Source organism: Mytilus edulis, chromosome 1 (assembly GCF_963676685.1).
Source record: "Mytilus edulis chromosome 1, xbMytEdul2.2, whole genome shotgun sequence".
Classification (NCBI taxonomy): domain Eukaryota; kingdom Metazoa; phylum Mollusca; class Bivalvia; order Mytilida; family Mytilidae; genus Mytilus; species Mytilus edulis.
Window position 1 is genome coordinate 115,308,433 of NC_092344.1, and position 21,702 is coordinate 115,330,134.

A 21,702-nucleotide genomic window follows, 5' to 3' on the forward strand; every position below is an offset into this window, starting at 1 on the left:
AGTCAATCTTAGTCTTAAGTTTTTTGGAGAAACCCACTCCAGGCCTCTTGTCATGGCTCCTATCATATTCTTTTGTTTGTTTCTTATATTGTACATAAAGAGCTACAAATGTAAAGTCTTAAAGAAATCTCATATAGATAAATTATCAAATTGACCACAATAGTTGCTTTCACCTAAAACTTGATATATTACTCTTGCAGCTGATACAGATTCCCGGCGAGCATTTAGAAGTATGTTTCCTGATGCCCCTACCTCTAATTCAGCGTTAGAATCACAACAAGATGCATTGTTACGTCATCAAGAAGATACCCTCAAAAATCTCAAAGACAGAAGTAAGTACTTAACATGTACAACGTTAATAAACTTAGTTGTTTTAAAAGAGTAAAAATAGTATTTCTCTGGATAGTTTCTTTTGACTGTTAGTCTAAGGGGAGGTAACTGGCATGTAATATTACTTTCTTTCACCAATCCCTCTGTTAAAGACACACATATTATTCACGAGACATCTTGTTTACCTGCATGTGATAAAAGAACTCATTCAAATATTCTTGGTATGTAATAGAATATGCTTCAGCTGTGAGACAAAGTATAGAAGAAGAACTAGGTTGGTAATTTGTTTAATCTTGGTTGTTTCATGGATAAGTTTGAGACACTTTCAATGGCATTAAGTATCTTTCAAATGATAAGAGCTTTGGTGTTTGGTAAAAGTAGGTGGATGCAAAACACATATACAACGATATTATTGAAACACAAATATAACTCAAAACTTATGATTAGAATGTGTACATACACCAAGAACACTTTGGTTGCACTTTGTTGAGTAAATAATGGTATTTATTGCTCTTTATGACCAGGTTGTGTACACTGTACCAAATGGACTCACTCTCTTGATAAGAGATGTCACTGTTCCTGTCACAAGTGTATGAATATAGATTCCCGTATTTATCTAGAATTTTGTCATTTGTCCAGTCAATTGTCCAATGATATAATCTTTTAAATTACAATTAACATTAACTCCTACAGAGATATTTTAGAATTTGAATTCTGCATTTCCTTCCTTTACAAAGAGTACAATTTTCCATTTATTTAATTTTTCAATTAAGTAAGACTACATATATTCACCTCTGGCTTTTTATTGTATATAGAAGCTGTTTTTATTTACTTAGTACTTTAGTTCAGATGAAAGCTTTAAAATGGCAGTATCACTATTTGTTTTCTGTGATGAAAATATTACATGTAATTATGTGAATGAATTGTGTGTGATGACTATCCCTGCATCTCCTTTCAGCTTTATTTGGTCCAAGAAAGGATCTGTAGAATGTATACTACTTGTTATTGTTTACTAAATTTATAAACTTTCTTGGATCATATTCTTTATAAAAGTTAGTTAAGAAGTGTGATCATGAATTGATATAATAAACAGTGAAGAACAAAAATAATTTTGCAAATTTAAATATTTGTATTGCTAATTTTAAGAATGCATCTGAAATTATTTTTTACAAAAACCCTAAAAGCCAGAATTTTATTTATGCAAAGCATGAATAATTTATTTCTAAGTTATCAGTGATTACGTTTTACTCTTTATTTACTTGAAAATATTGATGATTCTAACAAAAATGTCTGAAAATATGAGAGTTCATTGTCAATTATTGCCGTTGTTACCCCAGAATATATTTACCTTTAGTGGATGTCAGATGTGGTGCTGAACTTAAGAATAAGTGTTTGTGACAAGCTGTTTTTTAATACAGATTAAACAAGAAATAAATATTTTTTCTGTAAATTTCAATAAGTAACTTGAATTTAAGCAAGATCTACTTAATGTATACGTTTGTCACATGATCTCATTGGCGACTAACACTGCACGATTCTCCCACAGACTATGGTACTGGACGACAGGGGACTATGAGTCCAAAGTCCATGCTGAATTCCAACAGTGCATTTATAGGTTTGTTTTAGTATCCACCATTTCACCAGAACTAACATAGTACTGTTTCTCTAGTAATAATAAAACAGCCTAGATTTTGGTAAAGCCACTTACATATATATATATTGTGTTTTAGCTTCCAATTTATGTTTTAATTTGAACACTATAGAATTGTTGATTAAATTTTCTAATACAAACCAGAAATTATAGAAAAAAGCATAATCTTTGTAACTATTAAAAAACCTGTTGGTTATAGAATTATTTTGATTTCCTTAAGCTGGTAACATGTTCAAAAAGGATTACATTTTATGATCATATTATAAATTTAAAACTATTCACATACAAAACTTGAGAGACAGTACTAGAATTTCTTGCTTTATCATTTTATTATTTGTGCTTGTCCTTTGTATATTGCTTTTGTATATGTACTGTGTGTTGTTTCTATGTATGTCTGTTTATGTTATTTTTAAGGTTGATCTTTTATAATTTTAACCATCAGAAAGTTTTTTTGGTGTTCATTCTCAACCTTATGTTTTCCATCATTTGGCTACAAAATAATTTCAGTTTTGTTTTTTACTGACATCTAATTAATACCTAAACTTTATGCTGTGGATGATCTAAGTCAGATAATACACTGGTGTGGCATCTAACAGAACTAGGTTTTGTGGAGTGAACAGATTATTCTAGATAAAAGTGCATGTGAAATAGGACTAGCTTAGAACATAGCTTGGGATCAAATGGGGTGATAGCTAAATTAAAATTCACAATAGAAAGTAAATAAGGCTATGGGGTTCTAAATGCATATGCAGCATGATATATTATTCTTTTCAAAGTTTCATTTTTGAGAACTTACGTACATGTCCATTTTATGTTGAAATTAGTTTGTGCACATTGAGATTTTTTTTTATTAAACACACTGGTTACATTATTTTGCTTAAATTTTTATAAAGCTGCAAAAATTTCGATTAAGCATTTGATAAAAACTTAATTTCTGAAAGAAAACACTTTTAAATATGTTTATATGTTTTAGCATTTCTTCTTATCTATATCTTTGTTTATATGAGTTTTATTATTATATATACTTCATATACATCTTTAATTCTCAACATGTTTGTATCCTACCATTATTTCAGATGTAGATACAGTCAACCATTTCCCTGAAGACTTTGAAGATTTACCCAAACGTAATGACTCAGCAAGAATGAGAAGGAGAGAAAGACTTCCTCTTAGCCCAAGGGTACACAATATTTTAAATAATTAGAAATTGAATATTGCATAATTTTGGAGCTAAGTTTTAATGCTTTAAACAAAAAAATGTTTTAATTTTTAAAACTTTTTACAAAGATTTTAACTGTTATTTTATAAGTGTAAATATTTAGTACAAATATCCCCAGTAACAAAAGTTTTTAAATAGAACTGCTAAAATTAAGTGTAATGGAAATTTCTGGATTAATAGGATAAGTTATTAAAATTAATTATTCTTTGTTAGAATTGGTTTGAGATCAGTTAAAGGGAATGTTATGGTTGTTATCCAGATGTACATGTATATGTAGTCAAAAAGACACATTTATGTTTAGGGGCCAGCTGAGGACCACCTCCTGGTGCATGATTTTCTTGCTGCATTGAAGACCCATAGGTTATCAGCTTTTTGGTCGGGTTGTTGTCTCTTTGACATATTCCTCATTTCCATTCTCAATTTTTAGAATCACATTTGAACAGAATTGCACACAAGTATGTGCTCTTTCTCAGAGTTTTATTTACTGAACCCTATTTCTGTTTTAGCCTGAAAGCATATCATTAAACCCTATGGGATCTACAACAAGTTTAGATGTTGACAGAATACAGAAGAAAAATGATGCTAGGTTACGGAGATTACATCAGATGAACAGTAAGTTATAAAATATGGTTGTACGATGGGTGTAAGGTAGCCTGATGGAAAGAGGTTAATTTTCAGTGCTGTATGGAAGATGACTAAAGATGAACACTGAATCATTTAAACATTTAATGGTTTTGTTCTTTAAGAAATTTGGTGATGGTACATTGTAGCAGGTTTCTTATAGTTTGTTCAATGCCTTTACAACTTTTTGGACAAAGTTCAAACCCGCTCATAGTGATGTATTGGATGTAGCTATTTTGTGTTATCATCTACAGTTTTCAGCCCATTACCTTGAACTTCACAGAAAGATCAAACACATATTGAAGTTGTAAAACTGTTTTAATAAAATTGTTTGAGGAATTCTTTCCCCTTTTTTTTTTACTTGGGTTTAACTGATTTTTCAAAGTGGTTGGCAGTAGGTCTGATTTAAATTATTTAGATGACTTGCTGCACTTTACTAAATTACACAACAGTACAACACTAAATTGGAGGATGTCAATAGGAAATGTATATGAAAATTCATAGGAATTATTGGTTTATTTATATTAAATCCTTTTATTCATCTTTTCCTGTAATTTAAATATTTCTGAAAACCTGATAACTGATTACCAATACATGTATATTTTTCAGCTGATGATGTTTCAATAGCTGATCCTGATGATATCTTAGACAGATTTATGGCAAAACAAAGATATAACAGGTAAAACAAAATAATAAAGGGTGAAGGTCATTGATTTTACCACAATAATGTAAAAGATATGTCACACAAAAAAGATTAGTAAAATTGAGAAACAGATTTTTATAGCTTACACATAATATATTTATGTATGATCATTTACTAGCTCTTTCACAAATTTAATTTTAAAGGAAATTTCTACAATTTCTTTCATCTTATTTTAACATAAAAATCATCTGTAAGGTTGATCCTCATAATACAACTGTTAATCTCAGCTGATGAATGTAATTTGATGTTGTCCTGTATTGTAAATGTCTTTTAAAAGTCCTGCTCCTGGAAAAGCCGGGAATGTGAGTAAATGTAGACTGTCTTGTCTTGGTTTTTTTAATTCAGTGTATTGTTTTTTTTAAAGCCTTTTATTTCTTTTTTTTTAAATAGTAAATAATGTCAGTGAATCATAAAAAAATAATTGACCTTTCCAAAAAAATAACTGTGTTGTAAGTTTACCAACTTTAAATAAAGAATTAAAAATTCATTATTATTATTAAATTCAATTAGTCACTTTCAACAGCAACTGGAATATAATACAAATTCGAGAAAAACAATAATTTCAATAACTTTCTAAGAATTAATTAAATATTTTATTTCAACAATTGCATTATCAGGTTGAAGTTTTACAAAACTTACCTTCAACTAAGATATAAGAAAACACAAGGAAATGTAAAATTTGTTCACTAGTATTAGTTTATAAGTTTAAATTCATGTTCTGTGTTTTATTTTCTACTTTTGTGTATAAGTATAATTAGAGACTGTACATCAGTTAGCATTGCCCTGTTAACGGTTCTTTTGGTACAGATTTTTTTTATGTCTTTATTCTTTGTGTCTTGTGTGATTTACCTTCTTTTACTTTATTTTTTTAGTTTCAAATTTATATTTTAAAATATTTTCTTATAAGATCTTATAATGCTACAAATTTTTGTATAGATAGAAAAAACAATTATGCTTAGCCTTTTCAAAGATAATCATTTTTTGTTTCAAACAGATGTTATACAATCAACATATGAAGTTATTGTATTGGTGTATAGCCATCCATGTCATGTGCAAACTACAAAAATTATCAAATTATCTTGCTATGGTTGCTAACTCTCAATTTAAAAAAAAAATGATATGTGATTTGGAACAGCTTAGATGGGTGCATTTGAGTGTATAATTTTATTTTGTTTCATGTTTGCATTTTGACAATTATATTTTAAAAAGTTAGGTCAGGTCAGAAGTACTGGTAATTTTTAAGTAATCAGTGTATATTTTAAGTGATATATATAATGATTAAGATTACAACTACCTGTGGTCAGTTTTTCCTGCTTATATGTACAGTTAATGTTTTGCAGAAAAGAATGATGCTGAATTTTGCACATTTTAAAACTGAAATGCAGCTTAAAAGTCTTATATGTTGAACTATTGTGAAAAAACAATGGATCTTTATTTCAGTTTTTCCATTGAATACAACAATAAAAGTACTATTTTTTATACATGATATCATTTGGAACCAGTTTAAATACTGGGAATAGATTTGTCAGATAAAATATCATTTTCAGTTATTTATACAAAACTGTATATCTTTTGTAGACCTCCGTCCGGCCAGACACTCCAAGATGATTCATGGTTACGACCAGGAAGTAAAGCATTTTAGAGACAAAGATCTGCATCCTAAGAATGCTTAACATGACATTATTAAATGATGTTACACAATATATTTAAGCCTTGTAAATGAATGCATATTTATTTGTAGATAATTTGATATTGTGAGAATAACACATGCATTTGTATGAAAATATCATGAAAGTGATTGTTATGGCAATAATATCAATGAAAACATTACATTCCTATGATTGTACTTATTGTATAAACTAGGTACTATTGAGTATATATACAATGTAATACAGGTGGCAAATTCATTTTTAGTGCTAATTATTTAATAATTTATTTTTACATAATTTCATGAAATGAATTTTAGAGAGAGAGAGAGAAAGAGAGAAAATATAACGTGAAAGAAATCAGCAAAAATTTAAACATATGTAGTCTGTCAATGAGAGGCCGAGAAATAAAAAAAGTAGAGCAGTTTCAACCATAACTTTATTACATAGAAATGGAAATCATTATTGATGCAAAATTTGTATAACGTCCGTAGAAATAATGAAGAGTTATGAGTATGTTTTATAGACATACATAATTCACTGCCAGTCAGAATTGTAAATATCTGAACTGAAGAATTAGATATGTTATCTATATACATGTAGTATATTATTGTTATGAGATCTGAAATCTCAGGTTTAGTCAAATTATCTGTGATAACCTAGCCACATGTTTTTGTCTTCATCTTGTTTTACACATCAGTAATGACATTTTATTTATTTATCAAAAAAATCTTTATAAATCTTATTTGTGTTATACATTTTAATTAATTTGTTTTATCTTATTTAACGTGTTAATATAGATTTTTAATATGTTTACCAACATTACTGACATCAGAAAATTAGTTTGCCATACCCAGTCAAGTGATTAAATAACAGCAATACTTATGAAGATTTTTGGTTTGATTAATATTTTGTGATGTTCTAACATTGTTTATCAGAACTGTGGCTGGTGTAATAATTCGTCCATATTTGTTATTTGTAAGTCACTGTTAACAATTAACAGTGCAATGACATATTTTTATAGAAATAAAAATATTGGAATCTATTTGATTTTTGAAAGCTTTTTTCTGCAATATGACATAGTCAGCTTTAAAAAGCCCCAAAATGACAAATGTAAAACAATTTAAACGAGAAAACTTATGACCTAATTTACGTACAAAATGATGAACGAAAAGAATATGTTACACGGCAACAATCAACAACCACTAAATTACAGGATCCTGACATGCCCATACAGAATCAGGCAGGGTTACCCAAGCTGGATTGAGCCTAACCTGGGACAGTGGTCCAACAGCACAATACAAGAACACACTTTCTCTAATTTTTGTGCTATTTTCACATTTCCTGACTGGTGTGAGAATATTGCGATCTCGGTTTGTTTACAAACATGTACCTGCAAAATCAATTACATGGTACTTGGGGTACTTAGTATTACAATTGATCAAGTTACGGGATCTTCAAATTTTAAGTTAGAATAAAGGAGAGGAAAGCATTTTCTTGTGCAACATATGTGAAAGTAAGCATGAAAATAAAAGTAAACATCTATCATTTATAGGCACTTGTCTCAGAAAAAAATCCACAAAAATTGGTATCCGAGGAATAATAATTAATCCATAGAAATAGTTCATAAGGTACCAGTCCATAGGAAAAAATGTCACCATACTGGACACATTGTTCTGACAGCAAACCAACATGCCTTTGCTCTTACTCCTAAATGACATGTGCTCAGCAGAGAGGCAGGAAATACCAGTTTTATAGCTTAAAGTTTGACCCTGCAAGGAATTATATGTTCAAACCCTGCATTGAAGGGAACCATGCTCACACGGGACAGTTTCAAGATCATTCATTCCATGGTGGTATTGAAATAAATAAAATGACAAGTGCACATTGCATTGGATACTGAAGATTCTTGGAAGGTTTCATTAAATCATCTTGTTACGGTCAAGATTGGGATAATAAGAGTGGAGTGGTGAAAACAAATTAATGAATGAAAATAAAACTTTTGAAGGATACCTTCTGCCCTCCAAATTTTATGATCTCCTGTTTCACAAGTTATTCCTGGGTTATATTTCTTTATGCGGATCATCTAGTAGTGTTCTACAGCTGTGTAAATTTTCATTAATTTCAATCTAGTATTTTAGGAGTTTTCTTACAAGACATTTAACCATATGGCAACGTTGAGGTAAATGAATTATCTCCCATTTAACATGAAGGAACAGGATTACCTCCCTTCATGCAAATGGGAATAAATTGCCATGGTTATGCTGTTGGAATTAAAAACTAAACATTGCATTGTATTAAGCATTGGATTATGAAATTATGAATTAGACCTTTTTTTCATCATTTTAGCTGAACCCCAATTTTAAATATATGTTTTACAATGACATCATTGATATTTTTAGAATGAATAGATTCATGCACTATGCACAAATTAAGTAATTTTCTTAATAGTTAATGATTATTCACATACACTTCATTTGTAACTTGAATATCAGTTTTTATTTCATTGACAAATTTTGTGAAAAGGACATGGATAGGATGTATAGAATGTTGTGTGCAATGCAATCTGTTAATTTGCTTCATATGTAGTTTTATGATCTGGAAACTTAAGCCAGTCCTAGAAGGATTTTAAATTCTGAAACAAACACAACTGAAGAAAGTTTCAATTTTTATTTATTTGCTTGATATTTTTCATACATAGTGATTTCATAAATCATTTAATAAATAAAAATAAATAAATATATAACCTTTAACAGATAAAATAACCTCTACAAGAACTAAATAAAATTACAATTTTTAAACAAGTGTATCTAAAACATATTCAAAGACTAGAGAAAGGCTGGTTCTAATATGACAAAATAAGTTGGTTTTATGCTTTAAAACATAAGTGTCCAATATTATAAGATGTAACTCTATACGAATAACTGAAAAATGAAATATAAAATTGAAACACACAATTACATGTTAAACATGTTAATGCAATTCTTTAAATTTATTTCATAACTTTCCATTGAGTTTCCATTGACAATGAAAAGTACATGTAATAGAAAGGTACCTGATGAAAATGATCAAATGGAAGGATAACAACAACTAATATCAATATGAAGGAATTATGCTGAATTTCTGCCTATTCCAAAGACAATTACTACGTTTTCTTGTAATATGTAAAAATGAAAAGTCACGAGATTGCTTTGTGGAACATCAAATAACATAGGGGATGTAAAACTTCTTAACAAGAAATACTATGGACTGGTGTTCAATTCCTGAGTAAAATTATTAGCTTTATGCAGATTTTTTTGTGACAGGGAGACAAAAACCCAACATGAATGTCACCTCACATAAATTGTTTAGGACATGATAATCTTTTATCTATCTGTGTAAAAATTATAGTTTTCTTTTCAATAACAATTGACAGTTAAATGTTGACATTTGATTCTAAGCCAGTGAAATCAGTCCTTGTTTATATCAAATTATTTCAGAAATAGGTCTTTCTAGAAGTTAAATAAAGTACATAAAATATAACCAGTAGAAATTAAACTTCAACAGTTAATGAATAATTTAAATGCGTCTGTTTTATATTGCAATTTTCCCCAATTGTTATTACGGTAAAATTGGTGACATAATAATTTCGAAATAGCCTATCTGACAGTGAGAAGTAAGTAAATTGGTTTGTTTATATCAAAAAGCAATATCAGTGCCACTGCTCATGAAATCATCCATTTCTAAAAGTGAATTTCCTGTATTTTTCGAAAAATGGAACAAACTGATATAGTTATTTTCCACTATCAACAAGCTAGCTCCCTTTTTCAGCTAAGAATTTACAATAATAATATTTTTCATAACCAGATACAGTAAAAATTTTGTAACAACCAGAAAATGTAACATTTTTTTTCAGTGGTCGACCATATCTATTTTATAATACCAGAGTTCTGAGAATAATAATAAATAACCAGCCAGCTGATATCATGATTGAAAGTTATATTTAGTACATTGTAAAGCATATAAAATATTGTATACCTCATCCCTTTTAATAAGATCAATATAAAAAGTTAATTGTTTATCACAGCATTGTAATTTTAATTCACTTTGAAGTTCAATTAATTAAATGATGATCTACCAATCAGATCCACTAGTTTTGATGGAATGTTAATGGCTGCCATCTGAGAATGGGGGATAACTCTTGTCATAATCCCATTTCTGCCATGAAGATGAATAATAACACAACTATAACTACCAGTCCAATAAGCAATAACACTATACTGTATGATCCTGTAATTAAAAGTATAGAAAATTTGAAAAAATAAAAATTAGGACACAAAAAAACGTACTGTACCTTGCAAGAGAATCAATCTTGCATAATATACAGTGAGACTTACATTCCTTGAATATTTTTTTTTTAGCAATTCACTATACAATGTATAAGTATTATCTTTTATCAATTCACTATACAATGTATTATCTTAACTTTTGTTTCCTAGACTGCTTTTAATTCTGAACAAAAGGATAGTAAGAAATGTTGGGATGCTTGTATAAATGTCTTGGTTTCTGGGTAATTACATGTACGTTGCTGTCTGATTGATATATATGTATCCTACATCTCCATTTATCCATTTTTATTCAGAGATATTTACTCATTTAACAAATATTCAATAACATAGAAATACACCACTAATTGAATGTATTCAAATTACACTTTTACACCAATGGATACAAATGCATTATTTTGTTAGGACAACCGATCGTGTGGTCTGAATTAATCAATATCAGTGATAATTTTTAAAAATCACACTGTTTTGTCACAGGGAAATGCAAATGGCATATAAGCCCTAAATTTTAAATGCCAGAAACTCAAGTATCAACCTACACAAAGAATGTGTACAGTACAACAACATGACTGCTTGAATTCTTTACAAATACAAAATCAAATGGTCAACAGTTGTTGAAAGAACATAAATAAAAGAGTTATAATTTTTAAAGCATTTTTTTAAATGTTTCTAATGCTATAATACTAACCGCGTTTGGCAACTTGATGAACACGAATGGTATTGTCAGCTGATATACTGAGTAGCGTAAAATCTTTATCTCCCGTCACTGCCTCTGTGGCTTTCGAACTCGGTAAAAAATCTAAACCTGTTACAAATATATTGTGGGCCTCACTGACACTATATAATTTCTGAAATTAAAAAGGATACTATTAATAATAAATCTTAAGCTGAAGAGCAAAAAAGACACAAGCAAAATATTTGTTTCAAAATCTTTTATATAACTAAAACATTGAATTAACTCACATAATGATGCCCCTACCACACAATACTTCCATATTGAAGTTAGTAAATTGATTATCTCTCCTTTCACAAGTTGGACTGGAATTATATTTTTTATAGTGTTCTATGTAAAGTTTAATCAATATTTACATCCTCTGAAGAAGACGTTGCACTTACAAGACAATATACAGAGATATTCATATATACATCTTAAAACTGTTTGTGTTGTGCTTTATACATATCATTTTATTTCACAAAAGGAAGCTTGACAGCATTCCAATTAGTTGATTTCTTTAAAATATCTTTGCATAGCCCACGTAAATGTTTGAAATTTGAGATCTGTGGTGTGGCTCAAAGTAATTTTTTTTGTTACGGCCTTGATTTAAAAAAAAACTCTTGAAAGCTACTAGATTCCAAAAAACTTAAACACTAAATAAAGCAAGTAAAAAATCACATTCATTTTTTGTGTCAACATTTTTGATATCATAGGTTTATCTAAAAGTCGAAAATATTATTGTGGTCAACTAAATGAGAAATGGGTTACCTTTAATATAAATGAGAAAATGTTTAATACTTATAAACCAAGTGAGAAATTATGTTTACCTGTAAACTAAAAGAGATAAAGACTGCCACACTTCCTGAGATTGTACCTACAGCTGCATAAGTCCCATCATCACTACAATAGAAACAACCATATAAAGGTTATTGATTGATTGATTGTTGATTGCTTAACGTCCAGTGGCAAATATTTCATGCATATTCAGGACGAGAACAAGTTCACAATTAATACTATAGGTAGGTATTGTCATAATAGAGGCCTTTAGGGATGATGGTCGGGGAAATTTGGACTGCCACTAGAAAATGAGGGTATATTGGATAGGGACAGAAATTTTGCCTTGCAACAGGTCACCTACGGACCCCTCAAAGAGTTGTTGCAAGATTTCTTAACGTGCAAAGAGCGTGGCACTCTCCTTACACGAGGCATCGGATTAAACGTCCCCAATCTGATCGGACGTGACTGCGAACTTGATACATCCCACACAGCCAAACGGACGCCCCACTTTGGCAAGCGTTTTACTGACGGTCGGAAGGAGACCAATTGACCATATTTCTATTCCCCAGTCACCCTTGGGGGTTATAAAGGTTATTCACTTATTACATATTTTATGTAGAAGCTTAGTTTAATCCTTTTTTTTTCTCTAAAGTCGGTATTTACACTGTAAATAAGAATATCTTCATTTAAAAATTTTGTATTGAGCTAGTACCAACATGTCAGGTTATTTTGAATGTGCAAATCATTTATTATCAAGTTATTTCATTTCTAGTCTACTTGAAACAATATCAAATCATCAATAAACTAGTTTCATATTATTGCGTTGTGATTCTGCAGTTTATATTTTTTCATGTCTGTGGTAGGATATCTAGCAAAAAAGCTGTAAAATTTGGGGGAAAATTCAGTTTTATATTCACAACAAAATCATCAGAAAACAGTAAACCCCCCTCCCCTATTAATATTTGATGGTTTTATTGGCTTCGCCGATTTAAATCAATTAACCGGAGAGTCAACGCTGTAAAACAATTAACTAGGGAGTCAATGCTGTAAAACAATTAACCGGAGAGTCAATGCTGTAAAGCATATCTCCAAGATTGTTAATAATTCACCTGATAGCCAATGCTGACAGCACCTCTATTCCAGTACTGACCATTCGTTTAACTGTAAATTTTTTACTATCCCACATAGCAAGGTAACAAGGTGCTGGATTCTGCGATCTTTTTACAGGTATACTGATTGTGTACAAGTTATAATGTTCTTTGCTTCCCTCTATTAAACCATATCTGAAATATTTTTTGGTAAATTTAATGTTCTGCTTGAAACCATTTAAGATGAAGATCTTGCGAAAATGTTAAATAACATACAATTCTGTGAAAGTACTTTATTAATATATTTCTATATCCTTGAAAAATAATTGGTTTAAATATGCTTTCAAGCCCATGTTTTCAGCTTTTATGCATTACAAGTCTAAGTACTTTACTTACAAACAAAGCCTAAATGATCAGGTATAACTTACTTGCATGCTCTATGCCGATACTGATCACTTAACGGCCATTTGAGCTCACAGTCTTTACTCCCCTCTTTAGCGTTCCATACACAGGCACAGTGGTCTCTAGAAACTGTTACTATCTATCATATAAAAGTAGCTATTGACCACATATTTAACATAAAAATTTGATTGGTTCTTAAATGCAATAAATAGATAAAATTCTAACTTAAGGCCAACATAATTATGTATAATCAAATGAACCTACCTTTTCTGAAAAACAAAAAACAGATTTTTTTTATTGTACACACAAGTGAAAAGTGCTGGAAGTGAAAATAAATTGGGAAAAGCCCCAACTTGTATTTAACATTATAAAGGGACATAACTCAAGAACGGTAAAAGTGACACTACCCAAATTCTAATTTGATCTGAGTTTTGTGGTAATAAGCAATGTGTATAATTTTCATAACATTTGTTTGAGGCAAACTTTAAGTAAGAGAACTGTGGAGGCATACACGGTGTATAATGGGAAGGACAAGGGTAACACTTCATAAAAATGTTATAAAAATACCTCTGACAAGGTTCTATGAGAATAAGAAACCATAGAAAAAATATTACAAAAACATAATGTCTCCCTTTATTGAGATATAAGTTAAATAAATACAAATCACTTACCTTATCATTTGCAGGACTGATGGCTACATCATCAATATCTCCTTTGTGTGCATGGACTTCAAATATCTTACTCAATTCAGGGTACTGTAATAATATATACAACTTTTGATCTATCTGTGTTTATCATTGTTTATTAAATATCCTATGGTAAAATTGGTACATGGATACAAAATTCAGATCTTAAAAAAAAACAAATTTATATATTTAAATCCGACCTTATTCTCAATTAAACAAAAACAGTAGGGGATATTCACCCACTTAACCAAAGGAAATATCACAGCCAAGGCTCACAACTGATTTGAGTGAATTCTTTGTTATATGTCAATCCTGCTTATCTGTGCATTGAAAAAACACACTGCTTGGTAACATCAACAAATTAACAAACTTTAAAAAGTCGAACAAATAACTTTTAATATATTCAGTGTATGAAAAGAAATAATTAAACTGATTGATGCCCAGTTATGTTAAAGGTATATCAGTATACACTATGCAGCATATTTTCTTTTATTTCAATCTTCAACATTTTCAAGACATTCCATACCTTCCAAACACGAAGAAACCCATCAGCACCACCTGTTGCTAAAAATTTCTGATCCATACTAAATTGTACAGTTTTCTGAAAACTTCCATCTTTATTAAAGTCGGTTTCAAAACTGTCTAATTCTTCAATGTCAAAGTTAATTTGTTTAGTTCCATTTTCTTCAGTGCCATCATTAGATTTTCTTTTCCGAACTGTGTCATCTGTTTTACCTATCATAATGAAAAGATTACAGAACTCAGTTTTTTTTTCATTTCTTAAACAAGAAACTGATGAAATATTTAATGTAAGTTTATGATATGAACGAAAGATGATTCTGGGGTATTTATGTAAGAGTCAAATAGTTATATATGTCAAGCCTCAGATCTGTGTCCTTTTCCAAGATCTTTGCATGTAAAGTTGTAGCGATGACTTTGACAAAAAATTCAACAGTTTATGATATGAACGAAAGATGATTCTGGGGTATTTATGTAAGAGTCAAATAGTTAGGTATGTCAAGCCTCAAATCTGTGTGCTTTTCCCAGATCTTTGCATGTAAAGTTGTAGCGATTACTTTGACAAAAAATTCAACAGGGAATGACTTGTTAAAAATGATACAGATGTGCGACTCCTATTACGCAATATGAGATGGGACGCAGATATGGGAAAAGAACACCGAGTTCATGAGGCTGAAGGTAAATTCAAGACTTGCATATGTACGATAATAACACAGCAACCCAACAGTGTAAATAAGAAAAATACATCTAAAAGTCAACATTCAGTTCATACCTAATTCCTTTTCCCTTACTCATGTTACTATTGCTTATTCAGAAACTCTTCTAACTTCTTAGCAAGGCATATCTCTTCATGTATGTGAGAGAAGCGTAGTGTTCTCCTAACCACACATTTCCATTCAATTTTTTCTAATTTCAATTTTTTATTTAAATAAAACAAAAAAGTTTTAATAGTTATTATCTCAAATTTTTATCATTTTTCTGAAAAAGAGAAGAAATGTCAGTTTACTGTACTTATTGGATGTACCATGTTACAGTAAACATAATTCATGTAATTGGAATAAGGTTCCTGGATTTTAAGCATGTCTTATCTACCTTCAGTTTGTAACAACATATTAAAACAACATACTAGCCATATTTGTTGAAAATGATACTAATAAAAATATCATACAATGTGTTTTCACCTGTTTCTATAAATATTACAGAAGATGACATATGAAGACTTACACACCTGAGTTTTTCTTGGGAGAAACAACTTTATATTTTAATGAGTATGTATGACACTTTTCATCTAATCCTGCTGCTAATATGTGTTTTCTACCATCATAGTGACAACATCCATTCATAACAGCTTTAGTTCCTGTGTCATGTCTACCTATACTGCTGGCTATCAACTTATTGTCTGTCTGTCTTACTTCATATACCTCCTAAAACAAATAAATGTAATAATACATTAGTCATTCATGTATCAGGGGTCAAGAAATGGTCCTATTTTGCCAGCCATGACTGATTTGAAATTTAAATGATTTAATTGATTATAAGCGACGAACACAACTTTCAGCACTATCAGGTATATCATTGTGGTCAGTTTTCATTTATAGAGGTGCATGAGTGTCCAGAGCATCCCTATGAACTTTGGTTGGAATTAACAATTCCAATCAAATAAGATTAAAGTCAAACGCACTGCACCTGCCACATACATTTGTATATAAATCATAATATCAGAGAATCCAGCAACAAAACTTAAGTTAAAAGTTTAATTAATATAACGTCACAACAGCTTGACGTACATGTAACAATATCATTATTACATATGTATATCATCAGGTCCTAACCCAACATAAAGTTCTGGCAATTTGAGTTTTAAAATTACTTTTTTGTTATTCAATATTGTATCATTTCAACATAATCCTTGCCAGTGCCTTAGAATGAATTCTTGTCAAATTGGCCCTTGATTTATCTATATAATATATATTATATCAAATATTAATAAATGCCAAATTAATTATAACCAATTATATATGCCAAATTTACTTTACATATGTGCTGGTTTGACCAGATGCCAATTTAACCAGGTGCCAATTTGACTTTTCCATTAAATAAGGATTTGACCAGGTACCGTTTGACTTGTACCTCTTCTTCTTTATTCTTTCCTTCACTATCTGAAGTACTACTACTTTTGTAGTGTAGCTTACTGTAAGCAACTGTGTGTAAGTGCAGGAATAATTTACAGTGAACATAATCGTTTCACAAATCAGTCAAGATACTAGTATAAAGGATATCAACACTGCCTGATGTACCCACCACCAATTTACAATGCAACGGTAGTTGGTCTTATCCAATATGAGCTAAGGATGCTATCCCAGCTGGGTGCTTAATTGAAAAACTTCAGGCACTAGTAGCTTTAAAGTAACTTAATGTCAATTCACTTTTATAAACGTGCAGGGAACTGTTCCATCACCATACTATATACATTTGTACTCCATTTATGGCACACATGTTATTACGTCAATAATAAACTAATCTATGTACATAGTACTGTAAAAGTTCATGCACTGTGGACTAAAATCTAAAAACACTTCATGTGCCACCAAGTTATCAGTTTGTAACTCAGCATATAGCTCAACTTCCTATTTTTCATTCTAAATTAAACCAATATGCACATCTTTATTGGTACTTCTCTCAAGTTACCTTACACTGCACCAGTAGCCTTATTAGTCCTACTTCAATAAAGAAACACAACAAATTAAGTTAGGGAGAAAATCAGTAGCTTATCACAATAGTTACTTTATCACTTAATATTGGGACATATATTTCTATTAGCTGTGTAGAATTTTCCTTATACATGTACAAATGTACAAAATGTACCTAAAAAAATGGATTAAATTCAGGCATACCTACATGTATAGAACAACTTAACCATTTATATCAACCCTTAAGTTTCATCCTTACAGACTGAAAATATAAGAATTGCAAAAAATATAAGGATACAAGGCTTATACTTAACATTAAATTGTCACTTTAAACCTTAAACTTTTGATTAATAGTAACTTCATGAACTTAATAAATTGCTTTATTTTATTTTAAGTTATTAAATGAGTTTAAATGACATTGCCATCATGATCCTAGCTGCCAACTAAGTCCAGTATAGAGTATCTTTTATGATGTAACTTAAGGCATATATATATACCATTCCTCTTGTTATGAACTCAATTTTCTCCATTTATAAGAAAGTCTGTATAATATTGGAACTTGTGGACTAGACTCTTACAAGATCATTCTCAATAGCATTGAATTGTTTGAGAAGACTAGATTTCCTATTTCATGATTAAACTCATAAAGCAGAGTTCTTAGCTTTGAATAATAACATTTACCATATGTAACCATAAAGAAAAAAAATAGAATTCCTGATGCAAAATTATACTTTTTTCATGGAAAATGACAAGTCTCAAGTTATATATCTTTAAATTCTAGAAAAGCACCACAGAGAATGAAGTTTTCGGGGAACATCTATCAGTTCTCGGGTCAATGTTCAGTTTTGGTAGTTCTCGGGAATAGTGGTATTAAAAAATAAGATATGAAAAGAATTGTGAAAACCACATATTCAAGACAGGTAAGCGAATTTAACATGGAAATCAACGTACGATTGCATTCACAACTCCAGTTTTTGCAGCACCTCCACCGCCTGCAACTATAAAATGTCTTTCGTCTAACGCATTCACCGTGTATAGTGGAAAATCTGAACGTGCCAACAAGCCACCTTTCCCGTTTGCAGCCATGTTTACAAATTGGATGATTTACCCCGGGCCTACTATTTCCTTATATTTGTAGAAATATATTGATTTCACAATTTGTATTGTGGTAAAACTATTTAATGATATATTTCAATGCTTAAATGTGTGATCATAATCGTTATTTTATTTAAATATAACAGATACGTGTAAAGGTATGTGCAGATTATTTCCCACTCGAATCATGTAAAATACGGAGAGTTATCCTAAAAAAAAAGAATACCACGACGGTCAACATTAAAAAAAATCACTGTCATGTCAAACGCTACAATTCCCTTTCGTTTATTTCTTCCTTACTTATTTATATCTTTACTGATAAGTGCCAGTCTAATGATTGCCCTTGGAGAAATGTCAATCTTACTTACTCTCAGATTAATAGTTTGATCAAGCCTCAGACAAACTTTACAAGTCCATTCCTCCTGCAGATGTCAGTATAGACAGTCTAATGGTATTCTCCTAGTTATAGGCTAGCAGTAAAATTGTTAAAGGGGCAAAATTGGGAAAAAACATAATTAGGAAGGGACGTGTAGCAAGTCTAGTCAAACGCTCGCATAGGTAAAATTCGACCGTTTGTAAATTACACATTATCTGCATATCATTTTAGAATATGGATAAATTATAAATAAGTATTATAAAATGTTATACATCCAAATCTAAGAGAGCTGTGGAGAACAAAAAATCTTATTATGAAAATGACAAAATTGTAAATAGTTCAAATGAAGTTTCAAAGGTTTTTTATAATTTGTTCTCCACAGTAGCAGACAAAATTGGAGCAGATGTAGTATATATGACCCCTCAAATCACCAAAGTATAAAAGAAATTATGAGTAACAGAAAGCATGATTCTGATTTTGAATTCAAGAAAGTATCAAACGAAAATGTAGATTTTTTTAAAATAAAATAAACATCAAAAAGGCTACAGGAGCTGATGGTATTCCAGCAAAAAAAAGTAAAAAAATGTAAATCTTATATTGCATCACAGCTGACAACTCTTGTAAATTTGTCAATTGAAAATAACTGATTCCTGATGAACTTAAAGAAGCCGAAGTGATCCCCCTTCATCATAAAAAGAGTGACCCATTATTAAAAACAAATTATAGACCAGTAAGTGTCTTACCCTGACCCATATTTTCTAAAATCTTTCAAAATATATATGAAATTCCATTAACTGAATACATGTGTATTTAGACGTGGGCATGGATGTCAGTCCTCACTTCTTCTTCTTCTCTTCTTTCAGTACAGTCGGACTTTTCTTGAGTGTATAAATGACTCTTGCTCGTGAAATCACGAGGCCTTCCCTCCTCACTTAATAAAAGCTATTTACAGGAAAATTATTTACAAATAAAACTATGTACATCTGGGGTCTAAGGAGTTCTAGGTATGTGAAGCTCCTGTCAAGGCCTCTGGCAGGATGGTAAGGCTGGCCTTGAACTCTTCTAGTGTAGCTGCTGTTGTGGCTTTTTCCGGTAGAGTCAGTGTTCCATTCCCTGGTTGATCTTGGGAAGAAGGAGTACCTGTATTGGTCTTTCAGAGTGCGCTGTTGGTGAATGCGGTGGCCTCTTCTGTTCCTTGAATCTCCGGGTTTGTAATAATTAGAGGGGTCAATATCCACCAATCTATTGCGGATCTTGTACGACATGGTGAGTAGGTCTTTGCAGCGGCGATCTTTAAGAGGCTCCCATTTTAGTCTCTCCATTAAAGAGCTGACACAACCTGGGGATACATCTTGGTATTCATTGTACACGAACCTAGCTGTCTTTCTCTGTACTTGTTCTAGGTCTTTTTCAAGGTTATGTTGGTAAGGGTCCTGTACAGAGGAGGCGTATTCAAAGGGTTGGTCTGACCATGGTGATGTAGGCATTAGCTTTGACTTCTGGTTTACACCGTCCTAGGTTCCTTCTCAGAAAGCCTAGTGTCCTTGATGCTTTGCCTACCGTCTCGTTGATATGTGTCTTCCACTGTAGGTCATGGTTTATGGTGACTCCCAGGTATTTCCCATGCTCGACTGCATCTAGTGTGTGACCATGTAGTTGGTAGTTCCTTATCAGTGGGTTTCTTTTGTTGGTAATCCGTATCACAATGCACTTCTCAGGATGGAAATTCATCTGCCATCGTGATTCCCACTCTTGGAGTTTGTTAAGGTCGTCTTGGAGTGTCTCGCTATCCTTTACATTCTTTATTTTTCTATAAACTAGGCAATCGTCTGCAAATAACCTTGCCTCAGAAGATGTTGGTTGTGGCAGGTCATTAATGTAAGCCAGAAATAATAGGGGTCCGATGACTGCTCCCTGAGGCACCCCTGAGATGACGTCTAGGGGGCCAGATTTATGCCCTTCAAGCAAAACGGATTGTGTTCCCTTGCTTAGGAAGTCTTGTATCCATTTGAGCGTTACTCCACGTATTCCGTAATAGTCCATTTTTGGAGGAGTCTCTTAGGGCACTTTGCCAAAAGCTTTGGAGAAATCAAGCAGGATGATGTCTGTCTGTTCTCCTTGGTCTAAATTCTTGCCAATTTCGTCTAGTGTTATCAGGAGTTGTGTTTCACAAGATCTTTTAGATCTGAAACCGTGTTGATGGTCACAAAGGATCTGGTGGCGGTCAAAGTGATCCATGATGGTGCTGTGAAAAATATGTTCCAATAGTTTGCAGCAGATCGAAGTCAATGAGACTGGCCGATAGTTGGAAGCTTTGTGTTTTTCCCTTTTTTTTGAAGACTGGGACAATGTTGGCAGCTCGCCAGTCGTCAGGAATAATTCCAGTGTCCAAAGATTTCTGGTAAAGTATGGTCAGATATGGTGATATGTGTTCAGCTGCTTCTTTGAGTATATAGGCTGGAATTTCATCAGGTCCAGTGGCTTTGAATGGTCTTAGTCCACGGCGTAGCTTGTAAACTCCGGCCTGGCTGACTCTGATGTTGTCCATAGTTGGGAATGGACTTGGTCCTATATGTGGCATATTATGTATGTCTTCTTTGGTGTAGACAGATTGAAACTGCTGGTTTAAGATTGAAGCTTTAGTTGGTGTATCGCTGTGGAGAAGTCCATCTTTGTCTTTGAGTGTAACAATGACTGTGGATTCTTGTTTCCTGCTCTTAATGTAGGACCAAAATCGTTTCGGTTGCTCCTTGTGGTCTGTGCTTATGATGTCTTCCATGTATTTCCCATGATCAATCCTAGATTCTTTCTGTAGCTTTGCCTTGAGAAATTCTCAGAGTGTTAGCGTGAAGCTCTTGA

At 31.5% G+C, this 21,702-nt stretch overlaps 3 protein-coding genes across 31 annotated transcripts in view; 1 reads left to right on the forward strand and 2 right to left on the reverse strand.

Annotated features, from left to right (window-relative positions):
• LOC139501401 (centrosome and spindle pole-associated protein 1-like) overlaps positions 1 to 7,215 on the forward strand; it is a 68,961-nt gene extending 61,746 nt beyond the window's left edge. For 28 of the 29 annotated variants that reach the window (XM_071290663.1, XM_071290655.1, XM_071290614.1 and 25 more), the window contains 6 exons: positions 201 to 332; positions 1,877 to 1,945; positions 3,058 to 3,161; positions 3,707 to 3,812; positions 4,431 to 4,500; positions 6,103 to 7,215. In XM_071290663.1, coding sequence (XP_071146764.1) covers positions 201 to 332; positions 1,877 to 1,945; positions 3,058 to 3,161; positions 3,707 to 3,812; positions 4,431 to 4,500; positions 6,103 to 6,166 — 545 coding nt within the window. In that variant the 3' untranslated portion in view covers positions 6,167 to 7,215. Of the gene's footprint in view, positions 1 to 200; positions 333 to 1,876; positions 1,946 to 3,057; positions 3,162 to 3,706; positions 3,813 to 4,430; positions 4,501 to 4,801; positions 4,827 to 6,102 lie in introns of all 29 variants that reach the window. The other variant, XM_071290454.1, reaches the window with a different exon arrangement.
• A 2,969-nt stretch (positions 7,216 to 10,184) lies between these two features.
• On the reverse strand, positions 10,185 to 18,482 carry LOC139501237 (guanine nucleotide-exchange factor SEC12-like). Its single transcript, XM_071290246.1, has 9 exons — positions 18,324 to 18,482; positions 15,911 to 16,106; positions 14,690 to 14,898; positions 14,149 to 14,232; positions 13,504 to 13,616; positions 13,097 to 13,270; positions 12,038 to 12,110; positions 11,184 to 11,343; positions 10,185 to 10,439 (listed from the first exon to the last, which is right to left on the reverse strand). Exons 1-9 carry the CDS (start codon positions 18,456 to 18,458, stop codon positions 10,354 to 10,356), a joined length of 1,230 nt encoding a protein of 409 aa, XP_071146347.1. The 5' UTR covers positions 18,459 to 18,482; the 3' UTR covers positions 10,185 to 10,353.
• A 2,585-nt stretch (positions 18,483 to 21,067) lies between these two features.
• Positions 21,068 to 21,622, reverse strand: LOC139501622 (uncharacterized). Its single transcript, XM_071290782.1, has one exon. The coding sequence runs from the start codon at positions 21,620 to 21,622 to the stop codon at positions 21,068 to 21,070; it is 555 nt and encodes a 184-aa protein (XP_071146883.1).
• Between the last annotated feature and the right edge of the window lie 80 nt (positions 21,623 to 21,702).